Genomic DNA, 16,527 nt, shown 5'->3' with positions numbered 1-16,527 from the left:
ACTAAATTACAAGATTTCTTTGAACATCATGAAATGCATGTTTGACAAAAATATTAATATTGTAAATATGATGTCATAAAATTATCAAAACATTTGACAAAAAGATGATCTATCAAGTCTAACTAAAAATAAATGGCTTTCAATGTGAAATATCAAGTCAATACTACTAAAATAAATGAAACTGAAAATATAAGTTTTAAATTCAAGATAAAATTCTAAACACAATACTACTCTTATATCAAATTTTAACATAATGTACATAAATATGATTTAAAAGAAATGAAAAACGTGAATCTGCAACTTTATTCAACAATGACTTCTACTTTAATTTAAAATTTTGAATACTAGCAAAATTATGCTAATGAAAATAATAAACATACAATAAAAAAAGTAATACAAAAAATTGCATGGAATCACATGAAGTAAAAGTTGACAATGAGGAGGAAATGAAATTTAAATAATAAAAAAATTATTTTTAGAAAATATTAGAATAATAAAAACAATAAAAAAAATATTAATAAAAAATAAATTAAAATATAAAAAAATAGAAATAAAAGGAAGAAATTTTTAAAGTAATCAACATGTAATTACACCATATAATTACACCAATTCACAGCCTCCCTATGAGAATTGCTGGTCAATCAAACATGTTAAACAGTGTAATTATATCCACTTACACCAAATCAAATTACCTCTCCAAACAGGCCCTTAGTAAAAATGAAAGCGGATTTATTAAATGACAACTCCAAAGTAGTATTGCACAAATGCTATTCACTGTTGGAAAATTTTCAATCTTCAGCAACAGATAAATTTTATGACTCGGGACTCTCCTTCTCCTTTTGATTTTCTTAAAAGGATTCTTAAGATTAGTGCTAGCAAATGCCCTCCAATTCTCCCCTCAACTCTTCTTATACTCTTCACTTCGTGGCATTTATGGAAAGTTCAAAATGATTATATTTTTAACAAAAAACTTACCTTGCCTAACATAATTCAAATGGCTTTGGAATATTTCTATTGTGGCCCTTGTCGTAATCAGGCTAACAAAAGAAATCTTTACACTAAAGTTAGTTGGAATCTCCCTCCACAAGGAATCTTTCAACCAAGCATTGATGGTGCTTTCGTTAACAATAAAATGGTCAATGGAATTGGAGGAATATAAGAGATTTCAATGGAAACTTGGTGGTTAGTTTCGCTGGAGAAGTGTATTGTTCCATAGCAGCAGAAGCTGAAGTTTTGGCTTTATTAAGAGGCCTCCAATTAGCTCTTGCAAGAAATATAAGTCAGCTATACATTAGCATCGATGCAAAGGATGTTCTTAACCAACTAAACAACAGTTGCTCTAACTGTTCTCCTATATTTATGGAATGCAGCTACCTCCTGAACCAGACGCATGTGTACAGGGAGCAAAACTTAGTTGCTGATCAACTAGCACATTTTGGTACAGAACTGACAAACCAGGGCATTCGAATTTTTGAGAAGGCTTCTTTGTCTGTTAAAGAACTAATGACGGCACATCTAGAGGGTGCTTTACAAACAAGACTCATAAACCCAGCTGCGAGGCCAACTCATGAAGCATCGTCTTCTTCTTTTTGTAATCTTAACAATTGTAAAACCTTTCCATCAGTTGGTAGAAGAAGCAGTCAAATATATAGTACTTACACTAGGATAGATAGCTCTTCAGTTATTTTGTATAATGTTGACAACTCTTTTGGCCCCTGTACCCACTACTTAAATTAATATAAGTTGTTTATCTTTTCTACCAAAAACAAAATAGGAAATTTTACATAAATGATGTTTTTAGATTAATAATTATCCTTTTTTAAGGTATTTTTTTTATTATGGTCTATAATATATTTATCTTAATTAATAACTAAAATTACCCATTACCTCTCCCCCCTCCTCTCTCTCCCTCTCTCTCTCTCCTTTTGTGTTTTTTTTTTTTTCTCTTTCTCCTTTTATTAAAATAATAATTAATTATCCTAATTTAAATAGTACCATGTTTGAAATTCACACATAATACTTATGATATATTTATATTAAAAATATTTTAATTATATATTCACCACATTTATTGAAAGATGCCTGTAATATGTATCATAAATTGATTTCAAAATGTTTTATAATTATTGATTATTTTTTCTCTTATTAATGGTGCTAAAATATATTATTGTATTAAAAATATTTTAGTTATATATATTCACCATGTGCATTGAAACATGCCTATAATATCTTGAATTCAAAATCTATTATAATTATTTTTTATTTTTTTCTCTTATTAACGGAATATATTATTGTATTAAAAATATTTTAATTATATATTCACTATGTGCATTGAAAAACGCCTATAATATATATAATATATTGAATTCAAAATGCGTTATACTTATCATCTATATTTATTATGTTAGAAATGCATTATATATATATATATATAATATTTAATTTTAAAAGTAATAAAAATATCATTTCTATAGTATTTAATTTAAAATTATAATAATTAATTATTATTTTTAAAAGAGAAAAAAAGAGAAAAAAATGAATAGAAAAAAAAGGAAAAACGGACAAAAAAAAAAGAGAAGAAGGAGAGAGAGAAAAGAGAAAGAGAAAGAGGAAGAAAGAGAAATAAAAAAAATGTATTTATTATCTTTTGTTATTTGGGATAACAAAACTAATGTTATTTTTGATAATTATATATCTTATATCATAATTCATAATTAATGTAATATAATATATTATTTATGTAAATGAGCCTTTAAAAAAAAAAAAATTCCTTTGTGCATTTCGTCCTATATTTGATAAAAGTAGGTATTCGTGTAAGTGGAAGGCTCACGAGCAGCCCAATAGAGCCCATAGTTTGAAAAACCCGGTTTCCGATTATCGGAGGGAAAAATATGAGTCAAGAAAAACTTTCAAGATTCTGATTCTCAACAACATGAAGGAGCATGTGGTTGGTGGTGATGGCGGATTAACGGCCGAACAAAAAGCTCGAATCTCTTCAAAGTTCAGAGCTGCAAAGGCACTTCTTGCTCGCAAAAGGCCACTCCATGATTGCTCCCTCAATAAGTACGCTTTTCATTCTTCCATTTCAAATTGATTCTTCTTCATAATTTTTCCACCTATATATTAATTAGACACATTAGGTATATTTATTTTTTAGGGTTCAATCAGAAATGAGAATACAAAAAAGTAAGTATTTGGGGAATTTGATGTTTGCAAAAAGTGAAGTCGAACGCCAAGAAGTCTCTTGATTGAGAAACTGTCCATTTGAATTTACCTCTTTTTCAAGTTGATGATGTGGAAATGAAAACTTCATAACACATCATTATCTACATCCAAATTTATGTGCTAACAATGTACCTCTTCCTTCTAGGCTAGGATCACAATTTACACTAACCAAATTTGTGCATAGAATTCACAACATCTCAATTGGGAAAAAAGTTCGTCCTCCCTGGTAATTTGCCTGTCGATAAGATTCCATTTATAATACATTTATTCGTGATCTATGTTCCATTTCCCTTCAAATGGCTATGAATTTTGATACTGATAAAGAGTCCCTTAATTATCATTTAATAGCTCCTTGATTACTCAATTCCAATGCACTGATTTCTTCTAATTTTGAATTTTGTGGTAGATATATTGACCTTGAAAAAAGAAGAAGGTACCAACAACTCAAGTTGATCCTGAAATTGTTTTGTTTTTCCTTGTATGCTTATTTGTTCTTCATTACATGCTTCGAGAGTAAATTTGATGTTTGTCACAATCTTTCTTCTTTGTTTAATGATTTGGTGTATCTGGTATTCTTTTCCTAGAGTTGGGAAGGCTCAGAGAACTACATCCTCGGATCGGATTGATGGTGATAAAAGGTTTCCTCTTACTGAGATTCCGATGAACACTCCACCTCCCATCTATGAGAAGGGTTCCAATAAAACACTTAATGGATTTACCAGTGTTAAGGGCTCACCAGTCTGTGAACTTGATAGCAGCATCAATGCAAGGACTAAGTGTGAGACACAATGTCAAACAGTTGAAACTTTTAAGTTGTCTAGCAATAGAAGTGAATCAGTTGAAGCTAACCAAAGTGAAAATGGTGAAAGTGTTCAAGTGGAAAGCATGGTCGGGTTGAATACATATATAACTCCAGTGAGGCAACCTAGATTTTCTGTCTTGAGTGAGTCATCTTTTTCATCAACTGTGCTAGATGATGATTTTGATGAACACATTTTGGATGAAATAGATGCTTTATGTGAGAAAAACTCAAAAGGAAAGCCTGAAATGAAGAGGTTCAACAACATTCCAATTGAAAATCATTACATAAACAACTTGGATAAGGAGGATAACTTAAATCCCGTTGTTTCTAGTGATAGTTCAGGACATGAATGCATTTTGATATCAAGGGGCAATGAAGAAAGTGAAGCAGAAAGATTAAAGAGCAGCGAACTTGATAATTCAAATGTTGTCAGGTCAGATGAAGCTTTTAAACTTGAATGCATTCTGAATTCAACTGGTAATCAAGAATGTGAAGTAGAGGATCCAAAAAGCTCCAAGGCCACAGATACCGGGAGCAAGTTGGAGGCAACAGATATCAAGAACATGCCTGAGGATTATCTAAAGTATGTAGAGTCGCTGAATGACAGACAACAGGAGGCAGCTTGTAGTGACATTTCAATCCCTCTAATCATTGTTGCTGGACCAGGAAGTGGCAAGGTCTTTACTTTCTCATGGTTTAAAAATGAAATTTGTATGTTTTCGTCACTAGTTGTTTGATTTCTTCTATTGGCATGTCAGACATCTACGATGGTTGGGCGAGTCCTGATGCTACTGCACAAGGTAGTGCGATGACTATAAGTGTTACTATATCATTATACTTTTGTCAATGCCATGTCTGGCAAGTGACGGATCTAGTCAAGTATCTACTTTTGAGTTTTCTTCCTCTCCCTTCCTTCGCTTGTTGTTATAGGGTATTGGTCCATCAAACATTCTTGCTATGACTTTTACAACAGCAGCAGCTTCTGAAATGAGGGAGAGAATCGGAAGAGTTGCAGGGAAGACAGTAGCAAAGGAGCTCATGATCAGCACATTTCACTCGTTTTCTTTGCAACTTTGCCTCATGCATGCTGAGAAGTACGTATATCTTGACTTGGTTCTTAAATATTTAAGCAGTTGAACACTGAAAGAAGTAATCTTTTGGTTTCTATGTCTTGTTATGTTGAAAAAATGAGTTTCACGTAGCTCAAATACCTTCAGTTTACATGCTTTTTTTTAGGTTTTATTGTTTAGCAGGCAAACATTTATAAGAAGATGGCCGAAGAGAAAATCTAACTGGAAAATTCCATACTTGACTTTTCTGAACCACAATGATTGCCACTGTTTTAGGCTTACTACCATTAATTGATTGAGTAATGTCCTAATTAAAAGGAAAGCACAGGGTACCGTTGGCTACTACCGTTGATGAGTTAGTTTATCATATGCTAAGATCAAGTTATTGCTGGTGAATTCCGGAGGTGAGGCGAGATTTTAGGTGGCGAAGGCCGACAAGGGTCTCCCTTGCCTCACGGCGAGGAGAGTGGTGAGGCGCTAATTAATACCAAAAAAATAAAATATTTAATTGCATATATACATAACCAAAATCTCAATAGCAATAACATATTAGCAAATATTTCAATTCAAAAAAATAAAAGTAGATAGTAGATACTAAAAGTGTAGAACTTGAATGGCTCAATAATTTAGAAGACAAGCAATACTAAAACAGAGGAATGAGAAAGAAGAAACTGGGCAGATTGCTTGTTGAGAAGGAACAAAAAACTGCCTTACTGGTTAATGAGAAAGAAGAAAAGAAGAAACGAGAAGAAAAAAGAAAGATAGTCGCGAAAGTTGAAACAGAGGAAAAAGAAGAAGAAATGAGAAGAAAGATGAAGAGAAGGCGTACCTGACCTGAGCCCTGAAGTCTGAAGAAGGGAGTCGACTTTGAAGTTTGAGGTGTGTAAATCACAAATAAACCCTAATTTTACATTTTACGTTTTAACTTGTCAAGTCAACTTTTTATATTTTTACAAAAGGCGATGCCTCTGTCGCATTGCATCCCCTTGCATCTCGCCTTTGCAATCATGCCTCGCCTCGCGCCAAAGGCACTAAGGTGAGCGCCTTTCACATCATTGATGGATACAACACCGACTCTACAACTTAATTCTTGTGCTAACTCCTCAATGTTACCCACCTGACCCACTGGTATAATCTCACACTTACTGAGGTTGACCTTAAGCCCTGAGACAATCTGATACCAAATAAGGATCTGCCTCAAATATGACAACTAAGAGACATTTGGATCACACAACACCAATGTATCATCTGCAAATAGAAGATGCAACAACAACAACCCAGTGAAATCCCACTAAGTGGGATCTGGGTAGGGTAGAGTTTATGCATACCTTACCATTACCTCGTGGAGGTAGAGAGGTTGTTTTTGAAAGACCCTCGGCTCAAGTGCATCAAACTCAAGTAAAAGAAGAAGAAAACAATGAAGAAAGCATAGCAGTTAATAAGAAAAGCATTGTAAAGCCTACAAGAAAGTAACAATAACAACAACAAAATAGTATGATAATCGAAACACAATAAACAACATATGACAAGAACTACAAGGGTACGACTAGTACTACGACAAGTACTAACATGCCTAAGCTTTTGCAAGGCAAGACAACACTCTATTCCTTCTAACCTTCTACCCTAATACACGACCTCAAATCGCATTGCCCCCATAATAAGGCAGTGAAACCTCTTAATAATCCTTCTGCAGTGACCCTATCCATCACAATGTTTTGGGGAGAGTGAAGCAGAAAAAAAGCGACAAAACCCTACTTCGCTTAAAGCGTGAAGCAAAGTGCTTGCTTTGTTGAAGTAAAAGCGCAATTTGAGAGAGAAAAAGACCAAAATAAATAGAGTCAATATATATAAGCAAATGGAAATCGCATTCAGAGTCTTGTGTGACAAGAATGTACCAGTAAAACTTAAACGTAAGTTCTACAGAGTGGTGGTTAGGCCGACTATGTTGTATGGGACGAGGTGTTGGGTAGTTCAAAACTCTCATGTTCAGAATAGTGGCGGAAATGAAGATGTTGATGTGGACATGTGGTTATTCTAGGAGAGATAAGATTAGGAACGAAGATATCCGGTACACCGTACAAGGAGGGAGTGATCTCCATAGTGGACAAGACAAGAAAAGTGAAGCTGAGATGGTTCGGGCATATGAAGAGATGTGTAGATGCCTTAGTGATGAGGTGTGAGAGGTTTGCCCCGATAGGTGTAAGAAGAGGGTGGTAGGCCGAAGAAGTATTGGGGGAGATGATAAGTTAGGTGATGCATCTTGATCTTACTGAGGACGTGATCTTAGATAGGAAAACATGGAGGTCATGAATTAGGGTAGAAGGTTAGTAGGTAGTGGAAAAGTGTCTCACTTTCCAGCGAGTTAGGTTTGGTGGTTGTTTGTTTGGCTCACTATATCCGTTTCTCCTTCCATAGCAGTAGTATCAACAGTATTCCCATTGTTGCTTGCCCCTCGTTTTATGTTACTATTTGTTTTTTTGTATGCTTCGGTTATTGCATTATTTTGCTATTGCTATTGTTCCTTTTTTTTTCTGAATGCTATGTACTGTTGTTTCTGTTATTTCCTATGTCTTCTTTACTTTTGTATGTTTTTTCATACTGCTCCGAATTGCAGTTCTTGAGCCAAGGGTCTTTCGGGAACAACCTCTCTATCTCCATGAGGTAGGGGTAAATATTGCGTACACTCTACCCTCCTCAGACCCCACTAGTGGGATTTCACTGGGTTTGTTGTTGTTGTTGGAAGTTCAAAAACTAACACCTTTTGCTCAAGGTGTACTCCTCGCTTCACCTTAGCCTTTTTAAAACATTGTTTAGAAGTTCTCTAGCTGTCTCCTTTACAACTAATACATTTTATCTGAGTTCTCCTTCACCTTCATATTGTCACAGAAGGTAGTTCATTGCAATGTATCGGTTCTTATGGTGATAAATTGTCTAAATAGACACATGTTAATTCATTAATAGGTTAGGCCGAACAGCTGAATTTCTCATATATGGACATGGGCAGCAGAGAAGAGCTGTCATTGAAGCAGTTCGCTTACTGGATGGTAAAAAAAAGGGACCTTGTGATGACCTTTGCCAGCTTAATGACATGAATTCTCCTCAACATTTTAAGGAGAGATCAAAGAAGTGGTTAAAGTTTGTAACTCAAGTAAGTAGTTTTTGGGTTAAAGATACTGTTCTACTTAGTTTGGTCATAAAATCTTGCTGTCTTTTAAGTTTATATTTTGTCAAAAGGAGGACACAACTTTGATTAGTTTTATCTGAAGTATCAATCGAACAATCTTTTGATGTTTCACATATATGCCGGGTAGATGAAGAGTAACTTTTCTTTCCATTAGAGAATGCAGTATCTGCTGACTCTGCTCCATAGGAGTGACAATATTTGGATATGCTGATTTGGAAGTTTCTGTCAAATGGCATATAAGTGAACTATTTGAATATGTATAAACCAAATTTACGCCATATATTTTATCTTCTTCTTGGCATAGTAATAAAGACTCCCTTCTGTTTCATTTTTTTTTTGTCTAAGAGGGTGTTTGGATTGGCTTTTTAAAAGTAGCTTATAAGCTAAAAGCTAAAAGCCATAAGTTGGGAATACCCAACTTTTGGCTTTAACTTATTTTTATACTTTTTGGCCTAAAAGTAAGTGCTTAAAAGCACCTTTTGTCTTTTCCAAACACCACAAAAACTAGAAAAGGAGCTTAAAAGCCAAAAACACTTGCAATAAGCCAATCCAAACACCCTCTTACTTTCCTTTTTAGTCCTTTTGGAAAAGAATGTCTCTTTCCTTTTTTGGCAACTCTTTGATTCTAACTTCCCACTTGACATGTTTAAAATCACAAGATTAAAGGACATTTTGGTACATTTCACATATCTTTAGTTTAAGACCACATGATTCAAAAGTCTTCTTTACTTTCTTAAACTTCGTGTCAAGTCAAAACCAGATAGACAAATTGAAATGGAGGGAGTAACTATTATGTGTCAAAACTGAAACTCTCTCCTCTGTACCCTTTTTCCTTTCATTTTCAAATGGGATGTGTGTTGCATGCTTAATGGTTGTTATACTTGCACTTACATCTCTTCCACTGAACTACAGGCCAAGTCTGCAGGAAGGACACCGGATGACTACTACAAAATTGGAAATGAAACTGGAGTAAGCCGATAATCAGGGATTTTTGGTACTTTGTCATTCATATTTCCTTATTCTGATCTTGGAATATTGATCAGGCTGCAGTTCTGCAAAGCTACAACGATATATTAAAATCATGCAATGCTTTGGATTACCATGACTTGATCAGTTGTTCTGTCAAGCTCTTGAGTGATTTTCCAGAAGGTTGAAGTGTTTCTTAATAGACTGTAACCTAGTGCATTGTGATATCCCAGTTGTCTGAATCTGTTTGATTTTCATTTTCTTCAAATGAAGTTTTTGAAGAGTGTCAGGAATTATGGAAAGCAATGGTGATTGATGAGTTTCAAGACACAAGTGCTGTGCAGTATGGACTTTTACATATCCTTGCATCGCATAAACGCATAACTATTGTTGGTGATGAAGATCAGGTGAAGCTAGTCTTTTCTTACTTTATCCAGTGGAACATTTTTTTCTCGTCTTGCTATGACAAGTTCTTTACTTCTTTCCTTTCAAGTATATTGCTGCTCAGAGTTTTCAATATCATCCTGCAGTCCATATTTGGTTTTAGTGGTGCTGATGCCTCTGGATTTGATTCATTTCGGAAAGATTTTCCTTTGCACAAAGAGGTTTGGCAAACTCTGTATTATAATTTGTCTTTTTAGTCCTTGTTTATATGAACTTCAGATACAGTTCTGATAGTCTCCTTGTGATGTATATCAATCTCTATTCAGGTCAGACTTAGTAAAAATTACCGTTCCACACGTTGCATTGTTGAAGCTGCATCGTTTCTTATACAAAATAATTCAAAAAGGTGCCAATCAAAATGTGTTCTTACTGATAATTCTGTTGGGTCAAAGGTAAATAATTTTAGCGTTCTTATAAAGAAAAATATCCTCGATAGGAGTACCTTTTAACATATGATACTTTGCAGATAACTATCAAAGAATGCTGCAATGAGGATGCACAATGTTCGTTTGTTGTTGATAAAATATTAGAAATTACTTCTGATGGCGCAACTGAAAAGTCCTCTTTCGGCAACACAGCAGTTCTATTCCGGAGGCAGGTCAAGCTTTACCTATTGAAAAAGCAAACTTGTTTAAAATTTTTTGCGGGTTTTTGGCTGAATATTTCTGCCTCTGTGGCTTCGTGTTGTACAACAGGTGTCAGGAAAAATCTTTCAAGCAGCATTTCGTAATAGAAAAATCCCATTCAATGTTCATGGTGTGGCCTTCTATAGGAAAAAGGTATCTCTCACCTCCCATCACTGCCAGATAGATTCATATGCTTTTAAATAGTCGTTCACCTGGTATGTTCATGCAATAGGTGGTCAAGGCCATCATTGCTATGCTTAGAACAACTTTACCTGGTTCCGATGATGATTCATTTCGAAGAGTATTCAAGGCCTTACTGCCTTCAGAAAAAGAAGTAAAAAAGAAGGTTGTCCTCCCTGTCTATTTTGCTTCACGTATGGGCACTATGGCTGTTCAATGACTATTTTATTTAAAGCTTCTTTGACATTTTCTGTCCTAGGTAATTGAACACATTGAAAAAGTTTCCACTGTAAGGAAAAGTAGCTTCATTTCAGCAGCACGCGACATATTTAATGCTAAACTATCTGGCACATTCAAGAGGTTTGTTCTAGAACTCCTTGTTGTGAAGCTATCGATGATAAATGATCTTTTTAGTAGTACTAGTTATGATCTTGCCCATACATTTTTTCAACTACTTCATTGGGCGATATTATATATCTATCTATGTGTTCTCAAATACTATTTGGATTTCCATATAGTGGTAGACTATGATCTTGCCCCAGTGCGGAGGTGTGAGAGGTTGGCCGTGGATGGTTATAGAAGAGGTAGGGGTAGGCCGAAGAAGTATTGGGGAGAGGTGATTAGACAGGACATGGCGCAGTTACAGCTTAGCGAGGACATGACCTTAGATAGGAGGGTGTGGAGGACCCACATTAGGGTAGAAGGGTAGTACATAGTCTCGTTATTCTTCACTTTTCGTAGGCGCATTAGCGCATTACAATTTCTTGTGCTTTGATTTCTGTTATTTCTATTATTATCTATACTTTCTATACTTTGATTACTCTATTTTATCTGTGACGCTTACGTTATTTGTTTTCCCATAACGCTTTTAATTTCTTAGCCTTATCTGACATCTTTTTATGCTTTTATTGAGCCGAGGGTCTCCCGGAAACAGCCGTCCTACCTTGGTAGGAGTAAGGTCTGCGTACACTCTACCCTCCCCAGACCCCACGTTGTGGGATTTCACTGGGTTGTTGTTGTTGGAAACAAAGAAAAAGCTTTTGGTCCTCTGATTTGGCTTGATATTGAGTCCAATACAAGCAACTAGCCTCAAAATACTTAGTTGTTCATTTCATTTGTAATTTACTGTGAATTAGTCTTGACTGGAACAAATGGGATTATTAATTTGTCTCTATTTATTTACAGGAGTCAACTCACCCAAGGGCGGAAGGTGTTGCTCATGATAGACATGATTTCGAAACTCGTTAACAGGGTAAGCTTTTGAATCTTATGGATAATTCTGTTCTATTTGGATGTAAATCATCTGAAGCTTTACTGATATTTTATCACATGTGCTGGATTGCAAAATTGATTATGCATGTAGGCTGTAGCTGATGACTGATGTTGGTTTATATGATATTGAGTTTCATTTGTGCAATTTGGTGCTGAGATTTTCCTCATTACTAGAGGGAAACTTTCTTGGACAAAGTCTTGGATGTAAATGATAATTTATCTGTGTACAGCGAAATATCTCGTACTTTAATATATCTGTGTACAGCGAAATATGTCGTACTTAAAGGGTCATTTGGAGTTTGCTCAGACAAAATTCTTGGGTAATGTTACTTGTTATACTGCAGGAAGATTCAATTTCAGCTGTCATTACTTCAGTGGCTAACATGATACCCCAGGTTGGTCCTTGTAGAATAAAAACACAAACCTAAATAGTTATATTTGTATGGAGAAAAAGAAAGATATACTCCCTCCTCTCCAATTTGTGGCAGCATTACTCTAATTTTGCTAATAATTTAACTGCTCTTTTACTCTTAATGATAAGCTTTTATAACCACACAAATGTTGTCATGATTACGACCACAAGTTTCAAAAGTCTTCCTTTCTTTCGTAAACTTTGTGCCTAATCAAACTATGCCACATAAATAGAACGAAGGGAGTATATGATAGCAAGTTTCCTACTATTTTCTGTAGAAATCTCGTTGAGAATTTCTTATGTCTATGTCAAATCAAATCTTAGTTATTTGTTCATTACCTGCAGCATCTGTCTGATAATTTATTTATTTCAAGCTAATGAAAGTTTCTTCTCATTAGAAGTGTCTATTTCATGCTAATAAAAGTTGTCTTTTCAGATTATAGCTTTTATACTATAAGCACCTTAATTATTTGACATGTGACTTTCATTCTGTAGAAATACCTTCTTGAACAGCGGGCAGTTCATGATAATGATGGAGGGAAGTTGCTTAATGAAGATCATGATGTTAGACCTGTAAGTGATATGTTCCTTTGTGGTCTTGTTCTTTTTATTCACCTTTACTGCTAATGCATGGGTTCTTCTATGTAAACTTTCTGTTTCTGTTCGACACTTTTTTCATTATTTTCCCCTGTATAAAAATCGTTGCAGCAAGTGAAATGAGCAGATACATCAGAAGCTGTTTGTTTAATGGTGCAGGTTCTTCAATATCTATTGGACGATGTGTCTGATTTCCTAAAAACTCATAAGAATCCCATAGAAGGAGAAAGTGAATGCAAAACCGAAGGACAAGGTTGTGCCAACATACTGAAAGCTTTTATCGATCATATATCTGAACGGGAGAGTGAAAATTTTCGTACAAGGAGACATGATAACAAAGACTCTGTTACAGTCACGACAATTCATCAGGTATCTGAATTCTCTAGCAACGTGTTAATTCACTTTGCTTCCTGGTACTTCATTCCAATGTCCATATTTTGTGAAAATTAATTGGATTTTTCCCTTTTTCATTTCTTCTGTTTGATTTTGTGTGTAGTCAAAAGGCTTAGAGTGGGATACTGTTTTCATAGTGAAGGTATGATATGAGATCCATGCTTTCAGTATTGTTTTTATTCTCCGTATATCAAATGTTACATGAGAATTTTAATTAAGGGTGACAAAAGAGTTTCAAAATTAAGAAAAAGTGATCCAAGTCTAAATTATTGAGTAGATGTGACAATTTTAAGATTAGTGCTAATGACACTAATTTTAAAACCCTCAAGTTTTATTATTTATACAAAAACCCTGTCTTTACCATCCCACCCTATCCTTCTGCCGCCGCCATCCCATTCCCTCCCTTTCTGCTACCGTCACCGCCGTCGTCACCACCTCCACCACCACCAATTCTTATGCGAAGTTTTCTGGATAGAAGGTCATCCTCCTAGGCTACTATTTTTCCTGGTTCTCCCTCTTCTTCCTCCATCACCACCACTTCCTTCTCTTCCACCGCCACCACTTCCTCCTCTTCTTCCTCGTCCACCACTACCGTTTCCACCTCCTTCTCCTCCACCGTCTCGGCCACAACAACCACCACCTCCACCTTCGTTGTTACCACCAACATCAACACCTTCTTTGTCGTCATAACCAACCTCTCCTTCACCTCACAACTGCTGAAGTTGTTGCAACAGGTAAGTCATCTGTTGCAGCAGGTTAGCAATTTGTTGCAACATGTATCCTATCTGTTGCAAAAGATGACGATACATGTTGCAACAAATAGGGATCTGTTCCTATCTGTTGGAACAGATAGCACATCTGTTGCAACATATAGCAAACCTGTTGCAACATATTGCTAACCTGTTGCAACAAGCAACATGTTGCAACATATTGCCAACATGTTGCAAAAGATTGTAAAAATAAGGACCAAAAACAAAAGAAGAAGAAGAGCGCGATAAAAAATGATGAACGACGGCGGCGATGACGGTGGCAACAAAGACCATAAAGAAGAAGAACAAAAAGAGGAGGAAGAAGAAAATATAGAGGAAGAGAGAAAGAAAGAAAAAAAAAGATGAGGGAGAGAGAAATTTGAAAAGAGAAAGGAGAGAAAAAGGAATATTAAAAAGATAATGAAGGGGGGAATTTCATAATTTGAAATTTAAAAAGGGAGGAAAGACTTTTCAAAATTTTTGAAATATTAATATACACCCCAAAGTTTTTAATTACTCTAATCAAGTCTACTTTTCATTTAATCCAATTTGACCTAGTCAAAGTCACCAAAAACAAAACCAACACTTAAAAGATACCTTTTGTTCAATCTTCTCATGTTACATCACATTAATTGGACGAGCAAGGAGAGGGATAGTGGACTCCTCTTCCCACGCCTTTTAGTAATCAGAGAGATTTTTTATTCTCTATAACACCATTATTATTATTTTTTTAAAACAAAAACACCATTATTATTTGCAAAGGGGAAGATATAATCTGGAGCTAATGCTCGCATCAATTGGTCAGGCAAATGAATCAGAGATTCCCCTGTTACATGAATTTAATGGCATCACAAATGAAAGGAGCAACTCAATTGAGGTATTTATGTTATTGAAATTTGAATCATTAGAGTATTTCATCCCTTCTATCATATAAATCTCTTTTTATCCATTTCAAACGTAACTTCTTTTTTTGTTCTTTGCAACTTTAGGAGGAGAGACGCTTACTATATGTGGCAATGACTCGTGCACGGAAAAAGCTTTTCATTTTGTATGTAATTATGGATTCAAATTGGCAGGTATGATGAACTGTTTGCTCTGGTTGATCTTGGCTTTATTATTTCTTTCTCAAGTCTAGACGCACTTGCTTTCAGGTTCTTCAACCTTCACGTTTTCTGAGAGAAATTCCCTGTCATCTTCAAGAGACCCAGGTAAGATGTGTTTCAGTTGTAAATTAGTCTGTTACAAATGTTGTTTCTGGCCAAGCACTGCAACCTTTCTCAATTCATTGGGCTTTCTGACTTGCTTGGTGCCCTGTCTTGCCAATGCTTGTTGTTTGTTCCATTTCTTTTAATTAGGTGTACAGTCTAAAATCAATTTCTCTGTGTAGTAAGAGAGAGGCGAATGATATACTTTATTCATTTGTTTCATTTCTTCTGGAACAATCACAAAGACTTTTTTTAATTATGGAATTACTACTAGAAATTTAATCTGTAATCTCAGCATTCAATGTGTATTCCTGAATAATATCATTTTTCAATTATTCAACCATTTCATTTTGTCAAGTTCAATGTTAGCCAGATTAGTCAGCATTTATCTCTTTCGATGCAACAACAAGGTCTTTTACTTAGGTAAAGATTTAGTTTATGAGAATAGCCAAACACAAACGGAACAACAAACTCTTTTTCAACTCAATTTTTTCTTAAAAAACTTCAGCTCAATTCTTGTCTATATGCTTATAAAACATCCAACAAAGTGAAATTAACTAATCAACTCTTAATTGATCTGCACAAGCTTCTAATATGCAAGTTAATAGAACCATTTTTATGGCTGTTATCTTAAAATATTGAACTAAAATACTTCTTAAATTGAATTGCTTTAGTTAGATAATTTGGTATGTGGATCGTATTCTTCTCGACAACATTTTGTTTTCTATTGCAATAGTCCGAGATTACAATTATATTTTTGATAAATAAGCATCCACATTAGATTATTAATTAAGATAAGTTGCCTCAATGCCCTTGAAACCTTTTATGCGATGTGTGTTTGAAGTTTCCAAAAACTGAGTTTGCTCTTGGGTTTTTGAAAAAAGTGGTTGTTGGAGTTGTTTTAGTGAAAGAGTTAAGTACTTCAAAAAATTTCAAACTAATTACTTTGAAATCTTTATATCTCAGAAACTTGTTTTTAGAGTTTTTGAGTTATTAAAAGAGCTGAAAACTGAGTTTTGAAAATCTTCAAAGAATGTTGGTACTTCTTTTTTGCAAACACTACTCAACAAACATTTTTTCCAAAAAACTCAATATGAGTTTGGAGAATTTTTGGTAACTCCCAAAACAAACACCACCTTTTAGTCTATAGCATCTTATACAATCCACTATAATTGTTTGGTAGGCAAGATGGCCCTTGACATTCTGCAGAGGCTGCAACTTACCACTTACCTGTTTAGAGATGATTTTGTTTGTTTGACTTGCTTAATATTTGATATCTAAACACACTGTAAATAAATTCATCTGGAGCTTATGGGTTTTCAATCAATACCATGTACTTTTGCCAATTTTCTTACGAGTAAAGTAACCTGTCATTGTATGCTTAATTTGTATTTCATGTTTT

General features: G+C 34.8%; 1 protein-coding gene across 1 annotated transcript in view; it reads left to right on the top strand.

The window, feature by feature from the left end:
* Nucleotides 1-2,805: 2,805 nt before the first annotated feature.
* The window catches only part of LOC129895569 (ATP-dependent DNA helicase SRS2-like protein At4g25120), a 23,870-nt gene continuing 10,148 nt past the window's right edge, over nucleotides 2,806-16,527 (top strand). The window contains exons 1-22 of the mRNA XM_055971294.1: nucleotides 2,806-3,063; nucleotides 3,810-4,704; nucleotides 4,786-4,827; nucleotides 4,958-5,121; nucleotides 8,059-8,245; nucleotides 9,194-9,250; nucleotides 9,325-9,430; nucleotides 9,521-9,654; nucleotides 9,778-9,852; nucleotides 9,958-10,083; nucleotides 10,158-10,289; nucleotides 10,387-10,470; nucleotides 10,550-10,663; nucleotides 10,757-10,857; nucleotides 11,683-11,749; nucleotides 12,114-12,164; nucleotides 12,677-12,754; nucleotides 12,938-13,147; nucleotides 13,275-13,313; nucleotides 14,726-14,797; nucleotides 14,910-14,996; nucleotides 15,072-15,128. Coding sequence (XP_055827269.1) covers nucleotides 2,933-3,063; nucleotides 3,810-4,704; nucleotides 4,786-4,827; nucleotides 4,958-5,121; nucleotides 8,059-8,245; nucleotides 9,194-9,250; nucleotides 9,325-9,430; nucleotides 9,521-9,654; nucleotides 9,778-9,852; nucleotides 9,958-10,083; nucleotides 10,158-10,289; nucleotides 10,387-10,470; nucleotides 10,550-10,663; nucleotides 10,757-10,857; nucleotides 11,683-11,749; nucleotides 12,114-12,164; nucleotides 12,677-12,754; nucleotides 12,938-13,147; nucleotides 13,275-13,313; nucleotides 14,726-14,797; nucleotides 14,910-14,996; nucleotides 15,072-15,128 — 3,009 coding nt within the window. The 5' untranslated portion in view covers nucleotides 2,806-2,932. The remainder of the gene's footprint in view (nucleotides 3,064-3,809; nucleotides 4,705-4,785; nucleotides 4,828-4,957; nucleotides 5,122-8,058; nucleotides 8,246-9,193; nucleotides 9,251-9,324; nucleotides 9,431-9,520; nucleotides 9,655-9,777; nucleotides 9,853-9,957; nucleotides 10,084-10,157; nucleotides 10,290-10,386; nucleotides 10,471-10,549; nucleotides 10,664-10,756; nucleotides 10,858-11,682; nucleotides 11,750-12,113; nucleotides 12,165-12,676; nucleotides 12,755-12,937; nucleotides 13,148-13,274; nucleotides 13,314-14,725; nucleotides 14,798-14,909; nucleotides 14,997-15,071; nucleotides 15,129-16,527) is intronic.

The sequence above is a fragment of the Solanum dulcamara genome, chromosome 7, assembly GCF_947179165.1.
Source record: "Solanum dulcamara chromosome 7, daSolDulc1.2, whole genome shotgun sequence".
Lineage (NCBI taxonomy): Eukaryota > Viridiplantae > Streptophyta > Magnoliopsida > Solanales > Solanaceae > Solanum > Solanum dulcamara.
This window is presented reverse-complemented; position numbering and strand designations above follow the sequence as displayed.